We start from the raw sequence: 21,426 nt of genomic DNA on the forward strand, positions 1-21,426 counted from the left end.
CTCGAATATAGTCGAGATATACTCGAATATAGTCGAGATATACTCGAATATAGTCGAGATATACTCGAATATTGTCCAGATATACTCGAATATAGTCGAGATATACTCGAATATAGTCGAGATATACTCGAATATAGTCGAGATATACTCGAATATAGTCGATATATACTCGAATATAGTCGAGATACACTCGAATATAGTCGACATATATTCGAATATATTCCAGATAAATTCTAATATAGGCGATATACTCGATTATAGTCGATGTCATATAATATAGTGGATGTCCTCGAATATAGTCGACGTCCTCACATATAGTCGATGTATTCGAATATTATCGATGTCCAAGAATACTGTTGATGTACTCAAATATAGCCGGCATCCTCGAATATAGTCGATGTCATCGAATATAGTTGATGTTCTCGAAATATAGTCGATGTCATCGAATATAGTCGATGTTCTCGAATAGGCGATATTTTCGAATATAGTCGATGTTCTCAAATATAGTCGATACATACTCGAAAATATACTCGAATATACTCGAATATGGTCAGAGATATATAATAGATCATAGATCTGTGAAAGAGTTATGTACACTAGTGGTCGGAGTAAAAAACATAAAAAGATTCTAAAATTTTTAATTTTTTATAATAGTCCGACTACTCATAGATATCCGGTGACTGGTACACTGACCCTACGCCATATATTCTGCTAGCAGGTGTTATTCACAATTTGTTTTTAAAATATGTGTTTTGTAGTTATATTGTCCGGGGTTATTTTGTCCGGGGTAATTTTGTCCGAAAGTTATTTTGTCCGAACGCCCCAAATTTCACTAACGTCGACTGTATACGAAATGTATCCACAAATTACGTCACGACGCTTGGTTTGATTCGGAGGTGTGGGGTAATTTAGTACACAGTGCTACAACAACGCATTTTGAACTACATTAAAGGTGAACTCGCACACGATTTTTCGATTCGATACCAAAATTTTATAAATGTAGTCATTAAGTCGATGACATGGCTAAAAAGCTTTTGCAGCAATAAACTTGCGTGTGCGAGTTCACCCTTTATGTAGTTTAAAAGTGCGTTCTTTTTGCATCGTGCGCCAGATTCCCCGACAACTATCATTCGGACATTTCGCAATCGACAAAAGTGTCATTGTCGTTGTCCCCGATACACATCAAATTGATCGTACGCTCAATGTTATGCCGAGTAAAGTACTAAATGTGTGGTGTGATAAATGATCAACTTTTGAACTTTTCTATCGCTAATGAGAAGAATCGAAAAACCAATATTTTTTGTGTAAACTTCTAACAGCAGCAACTGATATCGTTTTAGGTAGGTAACGGAATAGTTTTAATAGTCCCTACAAGTTATGTCTTACGTGAATTGACTGACCCGGCGTTTTATACTATTACTACTATTTTTTACTATTTTATAGCAGTGGACTCACCTTCGAATGGCACAATCAAGTAGGTTTCAAATGAAGAACATTATCATTGAGTGAAAAACGGTTGATAATTCCAATTTCTAAAACAATCCCCAAACGAAATCGGACAAGAAATGTTTACATTTTCGTATTTTGTGCCGTTAATGTGGTGAAATCTCAGTCACATTTTTCTTTTAAACTTCGGAAATGTTTTTCGGTGTCTAGTAAAGATACTACACACGAATGTTTAAAATTGAAAGAGACCGCCCTTATCAATAACGAACATTTGATTTATTTACTTAAGTTGCTGCATTATATATACACACACACGAGGCTCAATGGTCGAATTGAAAGTTCAACAGCGTGTCGGTTATTCCATTCTAGCGACGTAAATTGATTCAATTAATGTGAATTCGTTATTCGATGAAACCAAAGTAAAATAAAATTGGAGCTTCCATTGGAAACGGGGATAGAGTCTGTAAAACAGCTTCCGAGTGCACACATTTCAATCGAAATAATCGTCTCGCATATTTTTCTCGAAAATCTTTTTTGCGTCACAGAAACCTTGCTTCGTCTTGCCGAACGAATTCGGACCGGATGACGTTGGGGTGTCTCTGCGTAAGATCGGAATTATTAATTGGTGTTCCAGTCAAGCTCCGTTGCCTGTGCTTACCTGCCGATATTTTTCATTCTCATTCTCGCTTCCGGTGGCATTTCTTCCACTTCTTCGTCACTGTCGTTGCTGAAAACTGAAGCGACTTTGATTTTTTTGGTGGGTTCTTGCGGCTTCGGTGCAGCTAGCTTCATTTGAACAGGCTGTTAAATTACAAGCAATTAGTAAAAGAAATTCGAATTTTAAAATAGAAATGGTGGCACATACCGCTATCTTTGCTGCTCCTCCAAATGCCATGGATACCTTGCCTGAAACCATTGTAAACAGACTTGAAAATTGATACCTAAAGTCACAAAGTAATAATTTACCGATTCGTGGAGGTGGTGGAGGTTGAATGCTCTCGTCGTCGGAGTCATCTGCAAAAAAAATTTAAATCAATCCACGGGCTCTGTATAGTCAACGAATATTCAAGGTCGTTTCAAAGAGAATTTAAAACAAAAAGCTGAACAGAATCAGAACCATCCGTACCCCAAATAAAATGAGTGTTTAAAGTCTTACCTTCAGATCTGTGTACTTTTGATGACCTTGCCGACTCGTACCGATTTTTATCGCTGGAATATTGTTTATGACGCCTATCGTTGGGAGATCGTGATCTTGACCGTCGTTCATATCTGCTCCGATTATAGTTAGAGCCTGGATAATGTGACAAACTGGCAAAATTAAGAACTAATTTCAATATTACGGCTTATAAACAAAAATAATGGTCAGCCGTATTGCACAACTATAGTGTTATCCTATCCGCATCTTCCGATTGAAAGGCTAGCCAACTTTGAATGATATTTTCTGGTAGATTTTGTTAGTTACAAAACGTTTTTCGTTTCACGAATTTTGGTCAAGGCATCGAAAAATCGAACTCGTCAATTTTTCGCAAGCCAAATTACAGCGTCAAATAAATGAAATAAAAAAAGGTTTGCTGATAGTATCGGGTTGCTTACCTTTGGCATCGAGTTCCTCGCTTTTATTACTCATCGTCCACAAAAACCAGCTTTGCTTAAAAGTCCGAACGAAAAATGATAAAATTATCGTCGCAAATTCAGCTGTCACCACAGGTTCATCACTGACGTTTCTTAAAAGTCAGCCATCGTGCATGAAAGAATAATGACATCTGAGAATTTCGAAAAACTTCTGAACACATTAGTGAGTGTTGTGATTGAAGATTATTCTATCCATGGACCAGGATTAATTCACTCGTTAAACTGTGAAAACAAAATCAACACCATGATGGCTACAAGGTTTCTAGCCAAACGTCTGCATCTATCATTTAATTCGAACGGTTCGAGGATAATTTTCAAACTTCGTACGGTTCGACATACGGTTCGATACTCCACTGTATCGGATAAATTGAAAACCGTTGCTAATGGACCTGGATTGAAGGAATTTTTAATTGCTGGAAAGAATTTACCTGCTGTCGAGCTGGAAAACAACTCCGTACCATATTTAGCATCGAGCCAATATGACGGAAATGGTCGCAAAGTATTCTTCGAAATATACGGTTGCCAAATGAATTCGAACGACGGCGAAGTTGTTAACTCCGTCCTGAAATCAGCGAACTATGTAAAAGTTGACAGCATTGACCAAGCGGATGTAGTTCTGCTGGTAACGTGTTCTGTCCGAGATAATGCTGAGGCGAAGGTGAGTTGAATTCTTTGAGCTCTGCATTGATACTTCTTCAATGAAAACTGGTCATCGGAAAATTCTCAACCGGATTTCCATGTTCTAGATCTGGAACCGTCTAGAGCACATTACGGCTATGAAGAAAAAGCGTTCGAAGAAAAGGGGACCATTTCAAATTGGCATTCTTGGATGCATGGCTGAGAGACTGAAAACCAAATTACTGGAAAAGGAGCAGTTGGTAGATGTTGGTAATTAGCCGTTCGCAGTTTTCATGACTTATGATGTGTCTATTCCCCGGGTTGCATTTTTATTATAGTTGCCGGACCCGACAGCTACAAAGATCTTCCCAGATTGTTAGCCTTGACTAGAAACGGACAGAGTGCTGTCAATGTCTTACTGTCGTTGGACGAAACATATGCTGATGTTATGCCGGTACGCTTAAACGAAGGCTCAGTGACTGCATATGTGTATGTAGCTGATTAATGTTATGCCTGACGTTGATTTGTAATCTGGAATTTCATTTTAGAACAATAATGAGAGGATGTGACAACATGTGTACGTACTGCATAGTTCCTTTTACAAGAGGCAGAGAACGATCTAGACCAATGAGTTCAATCGAAACCGAAGTAAAACTATTAGCCGAACAAGGTGTAAAGGAAATCACACTTTTGGGTAATTAGTTTCTGCCATTTATTACGTAGAAACAAATGACTCAACAGGCAAAACAAACAGGTCAAAATGTCAACAGTTACTGCGACCTCAGCTCCGATCCAGACCGAATCAAGAATGCAGAAATCGTTACAGGTTTTAAAACTGTCTACAAACGTCGAGCGGGTGGTGCCCGTTTCGCCGAACTCTTAGGTAATTTACTCATCAGCATCAAGTGCGCTAACCGAAATCAAAATTCCGAAAATATTCCAGAAACGATAGCCAGAGCGGTACCGAATACCCGAATCCGTTTCACGTCTCCTCATCCAAAGGATTTTCCAGCCGAGACTCTTCAAGTCATCAGAAATTATCCGAATATTTGTAAGAGCATCCATCTACCAGCTCAATCTGGTAACAGCGCCGTTTTGGAGAGAATGCGTCGTGGATATACTCGAGAAGCATACTTGGAGCTGGTCAATAACATTAGGGAATCGTTGCCAGGAGTGTCCTTGTCCAGTGATTTTATTTGTGGATTTTGTGGCGAAACAGATGAAGAATTTGCGGATACACTGTCGTTAATGGAAACCGTTAAATATAACGTTGCGTACATGTTCGCCTACAGTATGAGAGAGAAAACTACCGCCCATAGACGTTTTAAAGACGATGTACCGGAAGAAGTGAAAAACGAACGACTTAATACGATGATCAAAGTATTCCGGGAAGGAGCAGCCGAAAGAAATTCGGCATTCATTGGCAAAAATCAACAGATTTTAATCGAGGGGGTGCGTCAATATCCGTTTTCTCTATAAGCAAATTCCTTTTCACAATATTTTAATATTCCATTTCAGAGGAGTAAACGATCGTCGAACGATGTGTACGGCAGAAATGATGCTAATATCAAAGTTATAATTCCATCAATTGTAATACCGAATTCAACTGCAGGAGAAGCTTCAACGAACAGACATATTGAAGCTGGTGATTTGGTTATGGTGAACGTTACGGAATCAAATTCGCAAGTCCTAAAAGGTCAACCGTTGTACCATTGCCATGAATTGATTTAAGGAATAAAGACAACGTTTGATAGTTACACTAGTCACGGGATGATTTCTAGTCCATACTCAAGATGTACGTATCTTAATGATTGAGTCACGGATCTAGTCAAGATGTACATGGGAACATATTCATGTGTGATAGTTATGCATCAAAATTCTACTATACTCACTCATTGAACTTATGTTACTTTCTCTGTAAGTGATTATACTTCGGAAATAGATTCATGTTGGCCTATACTGTAACTGTATATGCCGTGCGTAATAACAGGTGAATTGAGGAATTAACTTTGATAACTTTGTCTTTGCTGTACCAAATTTTGTTTGCCTAGACTGTCTCAACAGTGTACAGGTTTGTTTTAAATTACTGTCAAATTTCATCCATAGAGACATACCCTTATCAATATTTGAATTTCCTCTTAAAAGAAACTGTCGAAAGTCAATTGCGTCAGTTCAACTAAAGCTCATTCCATTGTAGCATTTCTGGAGCGTAAACAGATTCCTCCTAGGAGGACAACGTCCGCGATTCATTGGTGTGAAATGTTTGACCGATCTCTCAAATTAAATGCATCCTCTTTAAACATTGTTATTGCAAAATGCTGCGGAAATGGGGGTAGAGCATACCTTCAACTTTCCAAAGTCTATTGGTTGCAACACAACATACCAATCTGAACAAGAAAAAAATATTTTTCTTACTATGCTGCACTGTGTGATTGAAAAACTACTCAAGAAATTCACCCAAAAATGATATACAACAACGCCTTAGATTAAAAAAAAACGAAAATTTTCACACGGTGTGCCTGAACTAAATTTAATCAAATTTTTTGCACTTCTGATTTTTCTTCTTATTTCTCTTTTTTGGGTCATAACAAACAACTTTTGTTCGAGGGCAGAAATTTTAAAATTTTAATAGAGAAGCGCCTTTATGTACCTCGAAGACAAAGAAAAGACACTAACATTAATAAACTGTAGTCATATTGAACTCGGGTTGGTCTTACAATGTTGTTACGTACGGCTATACTCCGTAATTTTGGAGCGCTGCTCACATACATACAAGAATATCGTCAGAATTGTCACATTTAGTGGCACATTAAGTTCTTATAACTAGTTGAGAGTACTTTGATCACTTTCAATGATCAGATGACTTACTATAGTTATGTAATAAGTCATATAGCCCACAATAGTGCTAGAAAAGGCCAAATAATGGACTTCAGTTGAAGTTTTCCGAATTTTTTCGAAAAGCGCCCGCTGCGCCACCCTACCCCTCAAACAAAAGTTGTTTGTTATGACCCAAAAAAGAGAAATAAGAAGAAAAATCAGAGGTGCAAAAATTTTTGATTAAATTTGGTTCAGGCACACCGTGTTCAGTGTAGTCGATAGTCAAAATCATTACAATCTGCGTTATCGTGAAGCAGTTGCTCATTAAGGACACAATATCGATCTGAAACACAGTATTGACAGTAATCGTCTCGCTCTCGTCGAATGTGTACGTTCATAGTGTAAATATAATTTTTGTTAAAGGAGCCAAATTAGTCTACAAGTTGATCCACCACTTTAATATTCCTGCCTCAAGTCATCGTATAGTAAATTCAGAAAAGTTCAATTTGAAAAGTAAAATTCAACTCATCTCCTTTGCTTTGATTGACTTGTTTTTTAAGACAAAACTCGATTTTACAATGAAAATCCAAACGACGTTTTTTATCTACATCTTTTGTCTGGGATTTTTATTAACGACTGCAAAGCCTAATGCGATTCACAAATGGACAGGACTCAAATGTGGAATCATAAACGAAAAGCTGCATGACCGAACACTCAATTTTGACACGTGCTTTGCGTACTGCGTAAGCACTGGTGGTTATGGTGAATGCAAATCGAGACCGAACGAATCGGAAAATGGGAATGGTGAATGTCAATGTGAATACTGAATCAGCTCCAGAAAACCGCTGTTGAAACAATTTTCTTTCATCATTGATATACAATTCAGACGCAATTAGATTAAATGAAGGTTCAATAAAAACGAATTTCAACAGAAAAACCGATTGATTCTCCTCCGAAAACAATGACATTGAACAATAAGCCTAATTTTCCTAATAGTGTTTCAAAGGGGCTATTAATTCTACTTATATGGGGAATGGTGGTAAAGAGAATACTTAGTGGCCCATAAGAGAAATTGAAAATAAAGTGGCTTATAGGCTCATAATCTCCAGGAGACATAATTTGCAAGGGTTTGTATTTCCATCAAGAATTAACTTCTTTAAGAGACGTCAGAAAGTGGTTGTCGATTTCTTGTAACTATGACGAATTCGTTACATTTATAGACTCATAACTCTTGATGATATCCATCGAAGGCCCATAAAATTGGAGAATTTGTAATAACTCTAGATGACATGTAACTACAGAGGGCATTAGGACAATAATTCTCGATAAGTTATGGCTCCCGATTCTTGATGGAATTGTGAAGAAAGCGGTTACCTTGGATCTGGTAATACGGTTCCATCGAAGAAAAAGCAATGAAAATATCTTTTGCTTTCAATTATCTTGTTCCCGGACTCCGAAAAACCATGTCTCATGTAAAATTATAAGGAAATCATTGGCCTCAGCCATATAATACAACTCACAAAATCGTGTCATAGTGTAACACTGTCACACAAGTTTTTCGTCGACTTTTTTTTAATGAAACGAGCAGAGTTGTTATTTTCAAAAGATTCCACCAAATGGTGTTCAAATATATCGACAAACATGTTTAGATGAAGAAAGTTATTATTATAGGACGTTTATTAATTGCTGAAGTAAACATGCACGAAGGCCGTTGACGGGCCCATTGTGCGACCCATTTTAATTTTTATGCGGTAGTATTACACCCCATATTTCGGTCGGAATCTTTCTCTGCTACAGATGTGGTTTAGGATATCTTTACGCACTTCAAGCAAAAGCGATTATATTTGATAGTTGTCAAATTGAGCACTATGAAATGGTTTTTTACAGTGTTTTATAATTGTATTACACAATGTCAAGCTTCAGCCCTATTTAGAGTCTTGTCGCTTTCCTGTATATTCGTAAGGTTCGAAGTGTTCTGTCATTACTCCTGTATCAACTTTCAGCCTGGTTCTATTGAGGTTCGTATTAGGAACTTTTTCTTTTTATTTTAAGATAAGCGAAAAAAAAAGACTGCTCAAATTGCACAGCCAGTAAAAAATCGATCGAAATTACAATAAATAAAAATCGTCCACTCTATTCCTTCCCAACGTTCCAAGAATACATGCTGCGTTTCCTCTTTGAATAGCAATTGAACTAAGCTAATACTTCGATACCTATATTCTCTGATTTTCTGTTCAATTGAAGAGATCGGTATACATATCATTCTATCACTGGCAGATGTGAATGTTCCTTGTCCAGCTTGTCAGCTCTCTCGTTCCCTCAATGACTGGGTGTCCCAAGTTTTTTAATCGTAAGTGTTAGAAATAAAGGTGAAAATGGAATACCTTGCGTTGAGTTCTTTAGTTTGTGATATCAAATCGAGAAAATATGTAAGTGAATTGGTTAGATATTCACCGGTATATGAGATACAATGTGTTTGATTTAAAAAATTATCATTTTATTTCTATTGTAAACTTGATCCAAAGTAAAATATTTTTTTTTCTTTATTTACAAACACACAAACTTAACCAAGAAAAAAAACCTATAACTCTTTTGTGTGTAAATTACATAATCATTTCCGTGTTCTATCTATAGCAGGAAAAGAAAGGAAGTGTTGAATAAATAAAAAAAAGTATTTTTTTTATTCGCGCTGGTTAATATAAGTTTGGTTGGTTGGATATGAATTGTGTTAATCTCAATCTTATATTCAACAATTTTTCTTTTGTTTTATTCTAATATAAAATTTTAAAGTTTCTCATATTTTTCTCTTTCTTTCATCATTTTTGTTTCTTCTTTTTTTTGTTTTACCTAATATCACTCTCGAAATTATTTTATCTTTTTATTTAATCATTCCAACGAACAAAGAATCCTATTTCTTCTCATACATTTTATCTGGATAAAAACGTCGTCTATATCATCATTTTCTAGTCTCTTCTTTGTGATTCCAATGCGTTTTATTTTTATTTTTTCTCAGTTGGCAGTTCTTCGAACAACATTTTTGATATAATAATTAAATTTTATAATAATAATAATTAATGATTTCTCCCATAATATAATTCTTGTCACATACAAAATCATAATAAATCGAAAAAGAGAAAGAAAAACATGAAATAAGGAGGAAAACTTTCATTCAACCGCAAATCCACACGTTTCTTCCACTGCCTGAGTCAGTTTGTCATTTAACAATTGATGTGTTTCGTACGGTGGCAGATCGATACGGTTGAAACATGTGTGCGCCTTTGGTAGATTTTGCGTTGGTACGTCGGCGGTCAAATGGATGGTAAACAGTCTTGGACCATTTGCACCAGTCGATCCTTGTAAAGCTCGAAAACCTTGAATTGGTACGCGCGATGAACCGGTTACGAATTGCAGCAGACGAGCTCTCATTTCAGATGAATACGATTCAACGATCTGCAAAATGAAATTTGCACGAATTGAATTAAAGTTTTACTAAGCGGTGGACAATCACGAAAAGTGGTGGAAATCGTAACTAGTTAAAACTTTCGAAAAAGAAAGTTAGTTTGACAAGTCACTCGAGCTACACATAGCGACGGGAAAGAGTCCTAATTCAAAATTTTCTTTTGTTATACTCTTCAACTTGACAGAAGAACAAACCACAAATTTGAATTAGGTATCTTTTTCATCGCTCTGTGTAGCTGGAGTGACTTGTCGAACTAACTTTTTTTTAAGTCTTAGTAATCGACCACACATGGTGATTTAATGGTTTGGATAACCAGCAAACCAGTCTCGGTAAAGACACAGAACTATGCGAAGTATACCGATCAAAATATTTTTAATTTTTTTATTTCAAATCTTGTACTTCAATTTTATTAACATGCATTTTACTATTTAAAGGACCATATTACTTAGAGGTTGTCATTATTTTTGCCGTCGTTAACGATAACAGATGAATAGTATGTGACAGGTTATTTGATTCAGACTGGCTGCTTAAAATAATTGTGAATAACAGGCGGAAGAAACGATGATCAATAAACATAGTCGTTAAGTATGATTTGAGTAATAGGTGTTGTAGCTTTATAGTAGTAGTCTTGGGACCATGCACTGCATTAGCATCTGTGGATCATAATCCTTGCTTCTCATTTACCCTCTCTCATCTGTTATCGATAACGACGGCAAAAATAATGACAAACTCTGGGTAATATGGACCTTTATATAGTAAAATGCACGTTAAAAAATTGAAGTACAAGATTTGAAATCAACAGATTGAAAATTCTTTGATCGATTGAAGTAATAGACCCGTTAATAATAACATGCTTGCCGTCTGTAACAGGATTTCTTAAAAATTCCATAAAAATAGGCCCTGGCTTTCAAATATAAAGGTCAGTTTTTTTTAGCCACATCGAAACGAAATCTGCCGGATATTCTCACCTGCCAGAACCATTGAACTTGTGGCGTATCAGGTGTGCAGTGCTTAAGTCTAGTGTGCGTTTTCCAGTCAACTACATCGATGCTGCTGATGCCACCAATCACAAGTTCTAATTCTCGTTCATCGAATGGGCGCAAGAACTGATTAGGTATGAGCTCACAGAAACCTGTGAAACAGCGAAATGGAAAATTATTTTTTTTCCTGTCCAATTGATTTTCCGAAACGTGGTCAACATTCGCCATCTATCATATTGACTCACCTTTTTGTAATGCCAAAAATTGTTGCTCTATACCGCGCATAAATCTGTAATTTACGTACAGTTTCACATATTCTCGTTTATTTTCCTCCGTCACAGTCATCGTTGCACCAGCCGGTTTCAATTCGTGAACTTTCAGCACTCCAAAACTATTGTTTTCCACGCTAAATGTTGAATCGATGATTCCGTTAATATTGTTCTCTCTGAAATCAAAGAAAAAAAATTTTGTTGTTGAAGAAATCCACGCTTCAAACGCTCTGATAGATTGCTTACAGCATCCAAGTTAAGCTGCGATGCAAGTCGGGATCGACACCTTCGATGTCACTCAATGTAATTGGCTTATTCAACAATTGTTTGTAGAAAGGTGTCGTAAATCCTCCATCCAAACAGTGACCGTGAAAAACAGCAATGCCCAATATTCGTCCAACGAAATGAAAATACGTTAAATGGTCCGGATTTACGCCTGTAACGATTTCATAAAGTCAATTAATGGAAAAGCGGTACCGACAACGAATACAGTCATTTAAAATGGCAAGGTGTCTCGAACTTAATCAAAAAAGAATTTATTTCTAGAATCAACTCACCTGAATCGGTATTGATTTGCAATGTGTAATGATCGTCTCGACTGTACTGAAACAATCCATATTGCGGATTGAGCATTTCCCTAGATAGCAAATGTAGCCACTCGCGTGCCACACCACCATAATCCAGTCCCTCTTCGCCGCGAAATTTAACCATAAGTCTTTTCCTCATTTCCTTCGGACGCATTTTCATAATCACTCTGTAACTCTCTTCGAAAATTTCCGCCCTAGACACCTCTAAGCGACAATGGCCCGATTGCGGTTGTAATGCTTGCAGATCGGCACGGAGAGCACGTATTTTACTGACTAAATCTCTGCGGTATTTAGGCAACAAATCGGCACCCTCAAGCAGTCCTTGCGGTAAGTCTGACGGTACAACGTGCGGTTGAATTGTGCGTGTTTCGTTCGATATGTTTCGGTTGTTTGGCGTGCCATTGGTTGTGATTGTCGTGGAATTGTTGGAGTTTGTTTGATTTTGTCGTTTTAGTTGATTGATTATGTGACCATTTAGACGGGGATCGGTGAATTGTGTGGTACGATTGTTGTGGTCCACGTAGTACACACGACCTGAAGCAGTTTTTCGTTGTTCCCATCCAGTTGGTAGTGGGCCCAATGTATCAAGAGCCAAATTTTGTGGATCGAAGTCTCTGGGAATCCGAGGATCGTGCCTTTGACAAAAATTATTGGGAATTAAGAATTGATGACGACGAAACGGATTGGTGTGCTTACCAAGTTGAGACGCCTGTAGGAATATGATAAAAATAGACTTGACCCTGGGGTGTTGTGCGCATTTCTAAAAAAAAATATTTCTTTAGAATTCCGATGTTTTAACAGTCGAAATGCAATCATCGCCTTACCATAACCAACTGGTAGATCTAAGGTCGGTCTAATCGATGATCCACCGGCACTTCGACTTGCCGTTTGTGGACACGATGTTGGTGTTCGTGAATTTCTAGTTCGTCGCCTCGATGATTCTTCCAGAGTTCTCGACGATCTACGAGTGCGCTGCATTTGTGCGGAAGGAGATTCCCTCGATAAATCAATGTTTCTGGACCCAGAGTCATTCGATCCATTCACATCTTGAACACTAGTGGCATTTGTTGTTGAGCTGTGTTGTTTGGGAACATTAGGTGTGCTTGCCGACCGTTGGGGTGAATCCAATGCAATTGAGCCGATAGCCGAGGTCAGGGTTGTTATTGGCTGATCAGTTGATGTTACGTTAGCTAACCGTGTTGCACATGTTGTTCGCGACAGATCACTTTCGATAGCTATAGAAACGGGACTGGCAACGGCACTTTGGGGATTATTTGGACTAATCGGACTTGGTACATCTGACGCAGCATTGTCATTTGATATGTTGTGTCGGCCGGTGCTGGATCTTTAAATGAATTTATTTGTTTGAGGGTTGAGATCGATAGAATCAATCAAATGTTTTATAACCTTTGTTGGTCTTCCTTAAACCGACTGGGGCTGCAATTATCTTTCATCAAATTCAACAGAACTTCTGTCGAATGTCTTCTACTAATCGATTCGTTATTTCCATTAGCCAAACTAGTTGAAGTCGACGATCTTGACGTTCCAGCTGGTTGAATGTCATCGTGATGACCATTGGCTTGGGTGGCTGGTTGAGTTGGTTTATCCCATTGTGTGGATTTCGTCACATGGTTAACATAATAACTTCTACCGATGCTAGTCTTACGCTCTTCCCACCCGTCCGGTAATCCATCAGTCGCTGCAGCTTCGAGTTCTGTGGGTCCATGTACGTCGCCACCAGGTCCAACTATAGCCACTGGATTGCCACCAGACGGTCCATCTTTTGATGTTAATGATATTATCAGCTGTCCCTTAACAGGATCTGCATCGTCCGGACTTGATTTGCACAGTTCCAGTCGTTGATCTGAAGCGATAAATTAATCAAAACGTAAATATCGGTGTCGTTATAACGGTTCTCTTCGCTTACATCCGGTATCTTTCAATCGTTGAATTGTGCTGGCTAAAATTCGAACACATCCTAAGAAACCGCCTCCATGTTTTTTGTGCACCTTTCGTTCATTCCATACTGATATCGTTATGCCGTCATTACGTCCCAAAAATAGGTCGTAATGAACATTCCATTTCGGATCTAGGGACGCCTTACAAGGCTCTGTGGTAAACACTTGCCCCGTACCATCGACAACAACCTTTGCAAAACTATCTGGCAGACCTAATTTTTTTACACAACAGAAAAAATGATGTTAAGTACTGTGACGAATAACTAGGGGTTAAACACTAGCACTTACGAAATAAATCTTTGCGAGCGAGGTTCCTTGCACATAAAACTGTAACGAAAATGTACATTGAATGAAATTAATTTGAATTATTTACTGCTGGGCGAAAAAATATTCCAACGAGCGTAGCGAGCGATTTTTTTTTATTTTTTTATTTGTTTATTCAGTTGAATGAAAGGTATTTTATAGATAGATAATAGGGTGTAGCGTTTTGACGAAAGTATTTTGTTTTTTAAGGCCTGCGGGTAGGTTCGATGCAGAATGGTCCATTGAACACGAAAATACGAAGAAAAAAAAAATTGAAGTTCGAAGCTCCCATGCGCACCTCTGAAAACCGACTTTTTTGGTCTCAAAGCCATAGTGAGATTAGTTCTGCCGGCTGTGCGGAAAAATATATCTTAAGTGTATATGATAATTAATCGTAGAGACCGTGGCTTCAATTTGGCACACTTTAAAATTCAAAAAAATTTGAGTCACCGTTGAACAATTACAAAAAGTGCTCCCGACCATGATTTTTTCAGATTTTCTTTGGATTTAAAGCTTTCTAAAATATGTGACTGGAAAGGAATATAGTCGTGTCGTAGCTCATTTTAGAGCGAATATAGACTCGACGTAAAGATTCACCGGGTTGCAGATTCGATGACCTTCTAGTGTGTAGAAAATGGTATGAGAAAAACCATATTTTTTTAATTTGTCACAGAATTTATGCGAAAACGGTTCCAAATTGTTCTCAGTATTGCTGGCGTTAATAATGCAGCAATTCTGGGAAAAAATAGCCGAATTTTGGGGTAGCTTTAACTCGAATCTTTATGATAATCGAAAAATCATCAAACTGACCATTTTTTTTAAATTTCTCCTTATATCGCTCATTTCTTCCCAGGATTGCTGCTCTATTAACGCCTATGGGAGTTTCGAACTTCAATTTTTTTTTTCGTATTTTCGTGTTCAGTGGACCATTCTACATCGAACCTACCCGCAGGCCTTAAAAAACAAAATACTTTCGTCAAAACGCTACACCCTAATACAACGCACCGTATACCCATTGAATCTATATGATTAATGGGACTTAAGGGATAGTCGTAACTAATTTGTGTTTATTTTATCATTGAATGATGGGTAATCGGTTTACATATCAAAAATTATCCCTTAAACCGTTTCTGAGATTCGATATGAAAAACGAATTTTACTAAAAATCATTTATTTCGGATGTCAATCAGAAATTTCGTTGTAAACAAGAAGTATAAGTTCTCTATAAAAGGATATCAATACTGAAGTTTGTAAGGGGTACTGAACCGTATCAATCCACTAAAAGCAACCTTTTGAACCGTTTTTTCTACAACGTTCGGCGAACTCTGGCACCATTTTCAACATTTCGCAGCATTAGCCTGAATTCGATGCTTTACAGCGTACAGCGTATTTCAGTTTACCAATGAAAAATTAAGATTTTGAGTGTCAAAGAGCTGTAAATCAACAATAATCTCACTAAGCGTCGTTTGTACAGTTGGCCAATAATCACTCGTTGACTCCGACATAACAGCTTTGCAAATATCGGTAAAAATTTTGAGGGATTTCGTTGCTTATAAAGAGTAAAGATGTTTAATTTTGCCGCTTGTCCAATAAATAGTAAGAATTCGTACCGTCACTAGACTCCTAGGTCGATTTTTTTCATAAATAATTCTTTATTATCACGATTCAAAATTGAAACTAATTCAAAACTGTCAAACTACTAGAGTACCAACGAACTAAATCGCTTGTTTTTCCACTTGAAAAAGAAGTGGCGTTCTCGGCGTTCACGACGTTCTCGCTTTATATTCCAGGTTGGTTCTTCTCTATTTACGATTTTCACGGACTGACGAGCAATTTTGTTGATACACAGCAAACTTGTATACATACAACCGGACTGTAAACGGCGAAACTTTTATCAGCTTAAACGTGTAAGTGACTAACTTGTCTTATTGTTTTTGTCGTTTTGCTTTCAATAACTAATCCGAAGTATCACGTTTGAAAAAATGGGTTTATGAAATATTAACACATACGATGTGTACGGTAAATTATACGTATAGTACCCGAGAAGTAGATAGTTTCATTCATTGATTTCGATGAGAAAAGGAAATTTGAAATTCGGTGAAGGAAAAGAAACTGGAAAGAATTAGAAAGTAAAGTAAAGAGGTAAGATTTTCGGTCTCTTCCTTTCTACGAGAAAATGTACCAAATCTACCCTTGTTTGAAACTTGAATTGAGAAAATGTGTTGTATAACCGTTGACCTACCCTTAGCTTAAAGAAAATAAAAGGAATCATGAAAAAGGCTCTATTAAAGAAAACCTCACAGATAAAGAAAAGAAACACCCAAACATGAAACCCGTATAGATGACTCAGTAACATTGTGCGAATGTCAACAATATGATGAATTAAGTGCAGTTTCTGGTAATTAAAACTTTAAATTTAGTAATTTTAATCGATAATCGATTAACGATCTGAAGATGATATTTCATGATTTTTACCATTATTCTAATGACTCCACAAAACACATCTCCAATATGCTGTAGCTTATTTACAAAAAAAAAGAAGAATTTTTAATGTCGATAATGCATAACGGCAAACAAAACAATCTTGAGCAGTTATGCATGACTAAAATTGGAGAATTGTTTGTTGCTTAATGAAGACGCAGTATATACCTACATGTATGATAATCGTAAGTAAAAAGATTTTTGTATTATTTTTCTGTAGAATTTTTCGGTATATTTATGTACATTGAACACAATATGCTAAGTACCGTTCTGGATCTAATTGATTTTTTTTCTTCTTCAATTAATAAGCGAAAATTCTAATTTTAAAAGAATGCTCAAGTGACTTGAATTAAGTATGCACGGTGACAAGAATGAAGAGAATGTTTTAAATTTTTTTTATTGTTAACTCACTTGTGATTCTTATTTTGCTTGTACCACGACGGTACTCCAATTTGTTCATTGTTGCAGTAAAGCCACTTAATATCAACACAAAACACCATTTAACATACACGAAATATTTTCACTTTTTTGCTTAAATGACACAACTAAAATAGCCTTCTGCACACAACTTGTTTTCCTCTGCGATTTATTTTGAAAAGAACCAATAAAATAATACATATATATTGCTGTGTGCTGTTGCAGAAACGAAGATCCTTTCTATTGTCCGATTGCGATTAACTGATGGCCGCGACAAACGATATCATAAACTATTTACAATGGTAGCACACGACAATTGGACAATTGGAGATGTAACATATTTGTAAAAATAATTAAATCAAAGAAACCACATTAAAAACCGATGTAGATCATTTTGAACGGCCATTTTTGTTACAATTTTTTCGAACCTAAGTGACACTTCGAACGCTTCGAACGCAATAGTCGTTTTTGGAACTTGACACTTGACAGTCTACCAGCACTGAAAGTTCATTTTGAAATAAATTTTGTTACCGGCGACAACGTTCATTATAATAAAAAACAAAAATTAAAAATATTTTTGCAAAACTTAGCGATTAGTAATCTTAGGAAGTTAAGTGGCAACGAGAAAGATATTGTGAGTGTTTTTTTAATAATATCAGCGAAATTCTTCAATTAAAATAAAAACGTTTATCGACTACTTTTAAGGTTAGATCGGTGTAATTTACTTTGTTTGAAGTATTTCCGGTGATGATTGAAACTTACAAACTTATAAAGATCACAAGAAAACTACTTCCTCTGAAGTAGCCTAAGTATTTCTAATATTCCTTTAAACAGATTTTAACTATCGTTAACCAGTTGTATGCCAGTCCATTTTGTCAGTGTAAGTATGAGACTTCAATGTATACTAACCCTCTTTCTCCTCCCTAATTCATTATATCATGAACAACTTTGCAGCACCTCTTAGTTCAGTCCAGTTCAGTCGATAAGAGTTTTTGTAAGAGTTCAGCGTCCACTTCATCCCAGTTCCAGTGTGCCAGTGTAAGTATCAAAATCTATCTTATCTGACTCTCTTCCTCCTCCTTATCTAATCCAAAATATGCTATTCAAGTTTATTTGTACAGGTGTTTCTGTGTTGACCGTCCATCAAAGATTTGCTGTTTCTGTTCCGTTTACAATTGTTCCTTGTGTGTGTTTGTCAGCGTTAAAGGTTAGTATTCGAGATAGTGCGATAACGGTAGTGTATTCTAGACTCCAGACATAACTAGATATAGTTTGTTAATTGTAATCTTCGTAATTCCACAATATTCAAATAAAAGATTTGTTAATTATTATGACAGAGGTAGCACAGTGTGTGTTGTACAAGATTTTAAAGCTGCCCTCCGCCAAAAACGAAAATTGCAAGTGTTACGGGCCTAATATCTTCATAACATGATCAAAACATTCGATAGGTTTTATTTGCATTACAGCTTCCTACCTCGAATTGGGATATTTTTTAGTAAATTCCACTCCCTTACAATCGTCGCTGGCTTGGTGAAAAATCAGGCCAGGGCTCACCGACTTCGGTGAACATTTCTAGTAATTTCTATGCACTAAATGACTGTCCCTTGAACAGAACTCGTTATTGTCTCGTATTCCACGGTCCTGTGAATCACAATACAAGTATGAGACCTACTTTCAATCCTTATTTCAAATGCTGTATTGCTTTGGTATATTCGAATTCGAAAATCATCTTGAGATAAATTTTAAGCATGGAAACTTGCGAAGTAAGATAATAAAGTAAAAACCGGAAGAAAGAAAATTTGTGCTATAAGCCCAAACGATATTAACGAGCCGGGCTGATTGTTAAAACATTCACTGGATCATTATTCGATTAATATAATTCGTTAGGCGAAAGAAATCTAGAATAGCCGAAAAAACTTTCGAAATCTGTAATTACAATCATATTGAGAAAAAGCGAAATTATCTGTACATGTTTCAGTGGTAAGAAAATATGACGGAGTAAAGTTATACGCCCAAAAACCTAGCTCAACAGGCACTGTGACAACCATAGAGGTAGACATTTATGACACACTAATATTCTTGTTAAATGATAAATTGGATATAGCAGCTGATACTGTTATAATGTGTAGATCATTTTTTTTGCTAAATAAATGAAGAGATGAAAGTTTGAAATGAGATTTTACGTTTAAATTAAAATTGAAGGTCTTCATGCGAATCTAAAAGATCGATCTCGAGTCCAATGAGCCGATGACATTCTTCGAGGCTTTCATCATCAACATCATCAAGATTGTTCATCTCGATCTCGATCCCAATAAGCTGTTGACGTTCTGTGGCATTATCATTGTCAACATTCTCAACTTGTGTGTTCTCATGTAGGTGTCCCGATTCTAGGTGTAAAATATTTATTTTATTGAAGAAAATATCTTTTTGATGCAAACGAACCTTTGCGGTGTTCAGTGAAAATTTTTCCTAAAAGTTCTGGCATTACAACTTCTTGATGAAATCTAAGTGCTTTCCCTTTTGACTTGTTCCAAAATTCAGTGTCTGCATCAACCCGTAAAATTAAAGTATTAAGAGGGGACCATATTACCAAGTCGCAATAATCGACTTCGGAGAGGTGAATCTGCATTTGTATCTTATAGAACAACTCATGATCTCGTTCAATTGCAAAATTATCATTGACCTTGTTTAAAATATTTTTCGGCTTCCGTGTCAATACATCAAAATTATGACAGAACTCAAGTACTTTGAAGCATTTAATTTCGATGCAACCGTTTCCATGGCAGCTACAAGATAATAGCCCGTCGGACGACACAGCAAAGTATGGAAAATCACCGTTAATGATTAAACCACTTTCCTTGTAAATGAAATTTTCATGGTTTTCATCATATACTTGGGTCAGATAAACGTTCAATGCTTTTTTCTTATTTTTCTGGTGATATTTGATGCTGGTGATTTGATCCAAATTTTTAATGGGATTGATGATTCGATTGAGAGTTGCAATCGATGGTGCTACAACGTTTGTTACGCAGCAATCTTTAAAAGTACAACCGGTTATACGTCCTCGTCTTAGGGCTAGCCAAAACTTTGATTTATCTTTACGTACAGTTAACGAAGCAATTTCCTTAGATTCTTCTTTGGACACTTGGAGTTGTTTCTGCTTTCCCATCAAAATTAATTCGTCAAGAGACTTATTCTCGTTTTGCGAATTGTAGATACTCGCTAGGAAAAAGTCATCTTTTAAATTCGATGCTCGACGAATTTCGTTAGGATACATAAGTGTTCTCAATGCCGATTCTTGGCCATCTGATTGAATGAGATCTAGGAAACTGATTACTTCTTCATCCATAAATGGGGTCAATGAATTACAATGAGCACGAAACGTCGGTTCTTTATCTTGTGGTGAAGAACTAGGCTCGATTAGTTCTGCCGAAGTCCATTGAATATCTCGAACTGAACTCATGGATACATCCTTAAACTTTGGAACATTCCATTTGCATAGCATGTCTGTTACTGACGTCTGATGAATAAATTTGTGAAATTTACCAACATATTTTTAAGGTTAATTAGATTACGGTATCTGTTGCTTCTGATAAATTCATAACGGCGAAGCAAATAGCTCCAACGTGACTGCATGTTTCTGAAAGACCAGCTATGCATGTACAATGCGCACATATAATTTCTCCATCCATTTTTGCAAGCACCCAAACTTTGTGAGGGGGATCATTCATTCTTTGAGAATGTCGTACCTGGTAATATTCTATATTAATAAAAAGGAGTTAATAACCGAAGAAGTCTGATTATCTTACTTTACCGACTAAAATAGCGGTATTATCGATTTTCCGGGCTCCAAGGGACAAAACATAGCCGGATTCAAAAAACTTGTAGCCGTCCAAGCTCTTGTAGGCCTTAATTGAACGTTTTGTGAAAGTACTTATCGAATGGATCATGTAATTCCCGATATCTAACAACGTTATTTCGGGAAAATTCGACCGATCTACCGATAGGGCCTTTTCTTTTATTGTAAATGGATCGTTTCCACCACACTGTTCCATTTTCACATCATATCTCGCTTTCATTTCTTCATTTAGACTTTCATAGTAACTTAACTTGTTTCGTGCCATATTCAACATACCTAAAGTAAAGACAGAATGTGTAAAATAAAAGTGTCTTCTAGAAAATGGTTCTGAAATGCTACATTTGCAAGACCTATGATTCAAAGAAACAAAGTCTTTTTCGGATCCCTCATCGAAATGAAGAAAATTCAGAACGCTGGCGTCTTTGGTTGAAGATATTGGAAGAAAAAGAGATCAATCTCAGTAAAATCAGAATTTGCTCTGATCATTTTATTCAAAGTAATGTATTAAGACCCTTACAATTATACCATAAAAGTATTTCAATTAAGTTTGGGGTCATGAACAGCACAGTGACTTGCAGATATTCTTTGATATTCAATTA

The 21,426-nt window shown here is 36.6% G+C and overlaps 4 protein-coding genes and 2 long non-coding RNA genes across 7 annotated transcripts in view; 3 read left to right on the forward strand and 3 right to left on the reverse strand.

The window, feature by feature from the left end:
- Nucleotides 1-7,450, forward strand: part of LOC119077050 — a 20,881-nt gene extending 13,431 nt beyond the window's left edge. Inside the window, exon 3 of the long non-coding RNA XR_005087735.1 lies at nt 6,877-7,450. This is a non-coding gene — a long non-coding RNA (uncharacterized LOC119077050). The remainder of the gene's footprint in view (nt 1-6,876) is intronic.
- The window catches only part of LOC119077043 (protein lin-54 homolog), a 21,880-nt gene extending 6,790 nt beyond the window's left edge, over nt 1-15,090 (reverse strand). The window contains exons 1-2 of the mRNA XM_037184172.1: nt 15,083-15,090; nt 14,688-14,690 (exon numbers count right to left, since the gene is read on the reverse strand). Coding sequence (XP_037040067.1) covers nt 14,688-14,690; nt 15,083-15,086 — 7 coding nt within the window. The 5' untranslated portion in view covers nt 15,087-15,090. The remainder of the gene's footprint in view (nt 1-14,687; nt 14,691-15,082) is intronic.
- Nucleotides 1,701-3,186, reverse strand: LOC119077048 (PEST proteolytic signal-containing nuclear protein-like). Its single transcript, XM_037184180.1, has 6 exons — nt 3,040-3,186; nt 2,603-2,737; nt 2,413-2,460; nt 2,312-2,352; nt 2,105-2,247; nt 1,701-2,045 (listed from the first exon to the last, which is right to left on the reverse strand). Exons 1-6 carry the CDS (start codon nt 3,071-3,073, stop codon nt 1,937-1,939), a joined length of 510 nt encoding a protein of 169 aa, XP_037040075.1. The 5' UTR covers nt 3,074-3,186; the 3' UTR covers nt 1,701-1,936.
- LOC119077044 (CDK5RAP1-like protein) lies at nt 3,194-5,463 on the forward strand. Its single transcript, XM_037184174.1, has 7 exons — nt 3,194-3,736; nt 3,825-3,966; nt 4,035-4,185; nt 4,245-4,390; nt 4,451-4,579; nt 4,640-5,148; nt 5,215-5,463. The coding sequence occupies exons 1-7, from the start codon at nt 3,203-3,205 to the stop codon at nt 5,425-5,427; spliced, it is 1,824 nt and encodes a 607-aa protein (XP_037040069.1). The 5' UTR covers nt 3,194-3,202; the 3' UTR covers nt 5,428-5,463.
- LOC119077042 (E3 ubiquitin-protein ligase SMURF2) lies at nt 9,516-17,417 on the reverse strand. The gene is made up of 11 exons (XM_037184169.1): nt 16,963-17,417; nt 14,056-14,094; nt 13,737-13,979; nt 13,217-13,673; nt 12,634-13,154; nt 12,506-12,569; nt 11,780-12,444; nt 11,469-11,658; nt 11,199-11,398; nt 10,942-11,105; nt 9,516-9,963 (listed from the first exon to the last, which is right to left on the reverse strand). The coding sequence occupies exons 1-11, from the start codon at nt 17,009-17,011 to the stop codon at nt 9,679-9,681; spliced, it is 2,877 nt and encodes a 958-aa protein (XP_037040064.1). The 5' UTR covers nt 17,012-17,417; the 3' UTR covers nt 9,516-9,678.
- LOC119077051 lies at nt 17,416-18,818 on the forward strand. 2 transcript variants are annotated; one of them, XR_005087737.1, is made up of 4 exons: nt 17,416-17,673; nt 17,803-17,848; nt 17,923-18,006; nt 18,077-18,818. It is a non-coding gene; the product is annotated as an uncharacterized LOC119077051 (long non-coding RNA). The 2 variants fall into 2 exon arrangements; XR_005087736.1 differs by having other exon boundaries at nt 17,416-17,602.
- Nucleotides 18,819-21,426: the final 2,608 nt, after the last annotated feature.

This window comes from Bradysia coprophila, unplaced genomic scaffold (assembly GCF_014529535.1).
Source record: "Bradysia coprophila strain Holo2 unplaced genomic scaffold, BU_Bcop_v1 contig_232, whole genome shotgun sequence".
Taxonomy (NCBI): Eukaryota; Metazoa; Arthropoda; class Insecta; order Diptera; family Sciaridae; genus Bradysia; species Bradysia coprophila.

What these genes read in the sequence shown, in the direction of transcription:
- LOC119077048 (XM_037184180.1), bottom strand. Translation starts at nt 3,073, where the DNA reads ATGAGTAATAAAAGCGAGGAACTCGATGCCAAAG. An exon ending in AAAAGTACACAGATCTGAAG is followed by an intron (nt 2,461 to 2,602) that starts GTAAGACTTTAA and finishes TTTTTTTTGCAG; the next exon opens with ATGACTCCGACGACGAGAGC. An exon ending in AGAATGAAAAATATCGGCAG is followed by an intron (nt 2,046 to 2,104) that starts GTAAGCACAGGC and finishes GATCTTACGCAG; the next exon opens with AGACACCCCAACGTCATCCG.
- LOC119077042 (XM_037184169.1), bottom strand. Translation starts at nt 17,011, where the DNA reads ATGAACAAATTGGAGTACCGTCGTGGTACAAGCAAAATAAGAATCACA. An exon ending in AAGCAAAATAAGAATCACAA is followed by an intron (nt 14,095 to 16,962) that starts GTGAGTTAACAA and finishes TTTTCGTTACAG; the next exon opens with TTTTATGTGCAAGGAACCTC. An exon ending in CGCTCGCAAAGATTTATTTC is followed by an intron (nt 13,980 to 14,055) that starts GTAAGTGCTAGT and finishes TAAAAAAATTAG; the next exon opens with GTCTGCCAGATAGTTTTGCA.
- LOC119077044 (XM_037184174.1), top strand. Translation starts at nt 3,203, where the DNA reads ATGACATCTGAGAATTTCGAAAAACTTCTGAACACATTAGTGAGTGTT. An exon ending in GGCTCAGTGACTGCATATGT is followed by an intron (nt 4,186 to 4,244) that starts GTATGTAGCTGA and finishes ATTTCATTTTAG; the next exon opens with AACAATAATGAGAGGATGTG. An exon ending in CCGTTTCGCCGAACTCTTAG is followed by an intron (nt 4,580 to 4,639) that starts GTAATTTACTCA and finishes AAAATATTCCAG; the next exon opens with AAACGATAGCCAGAGCGGTA.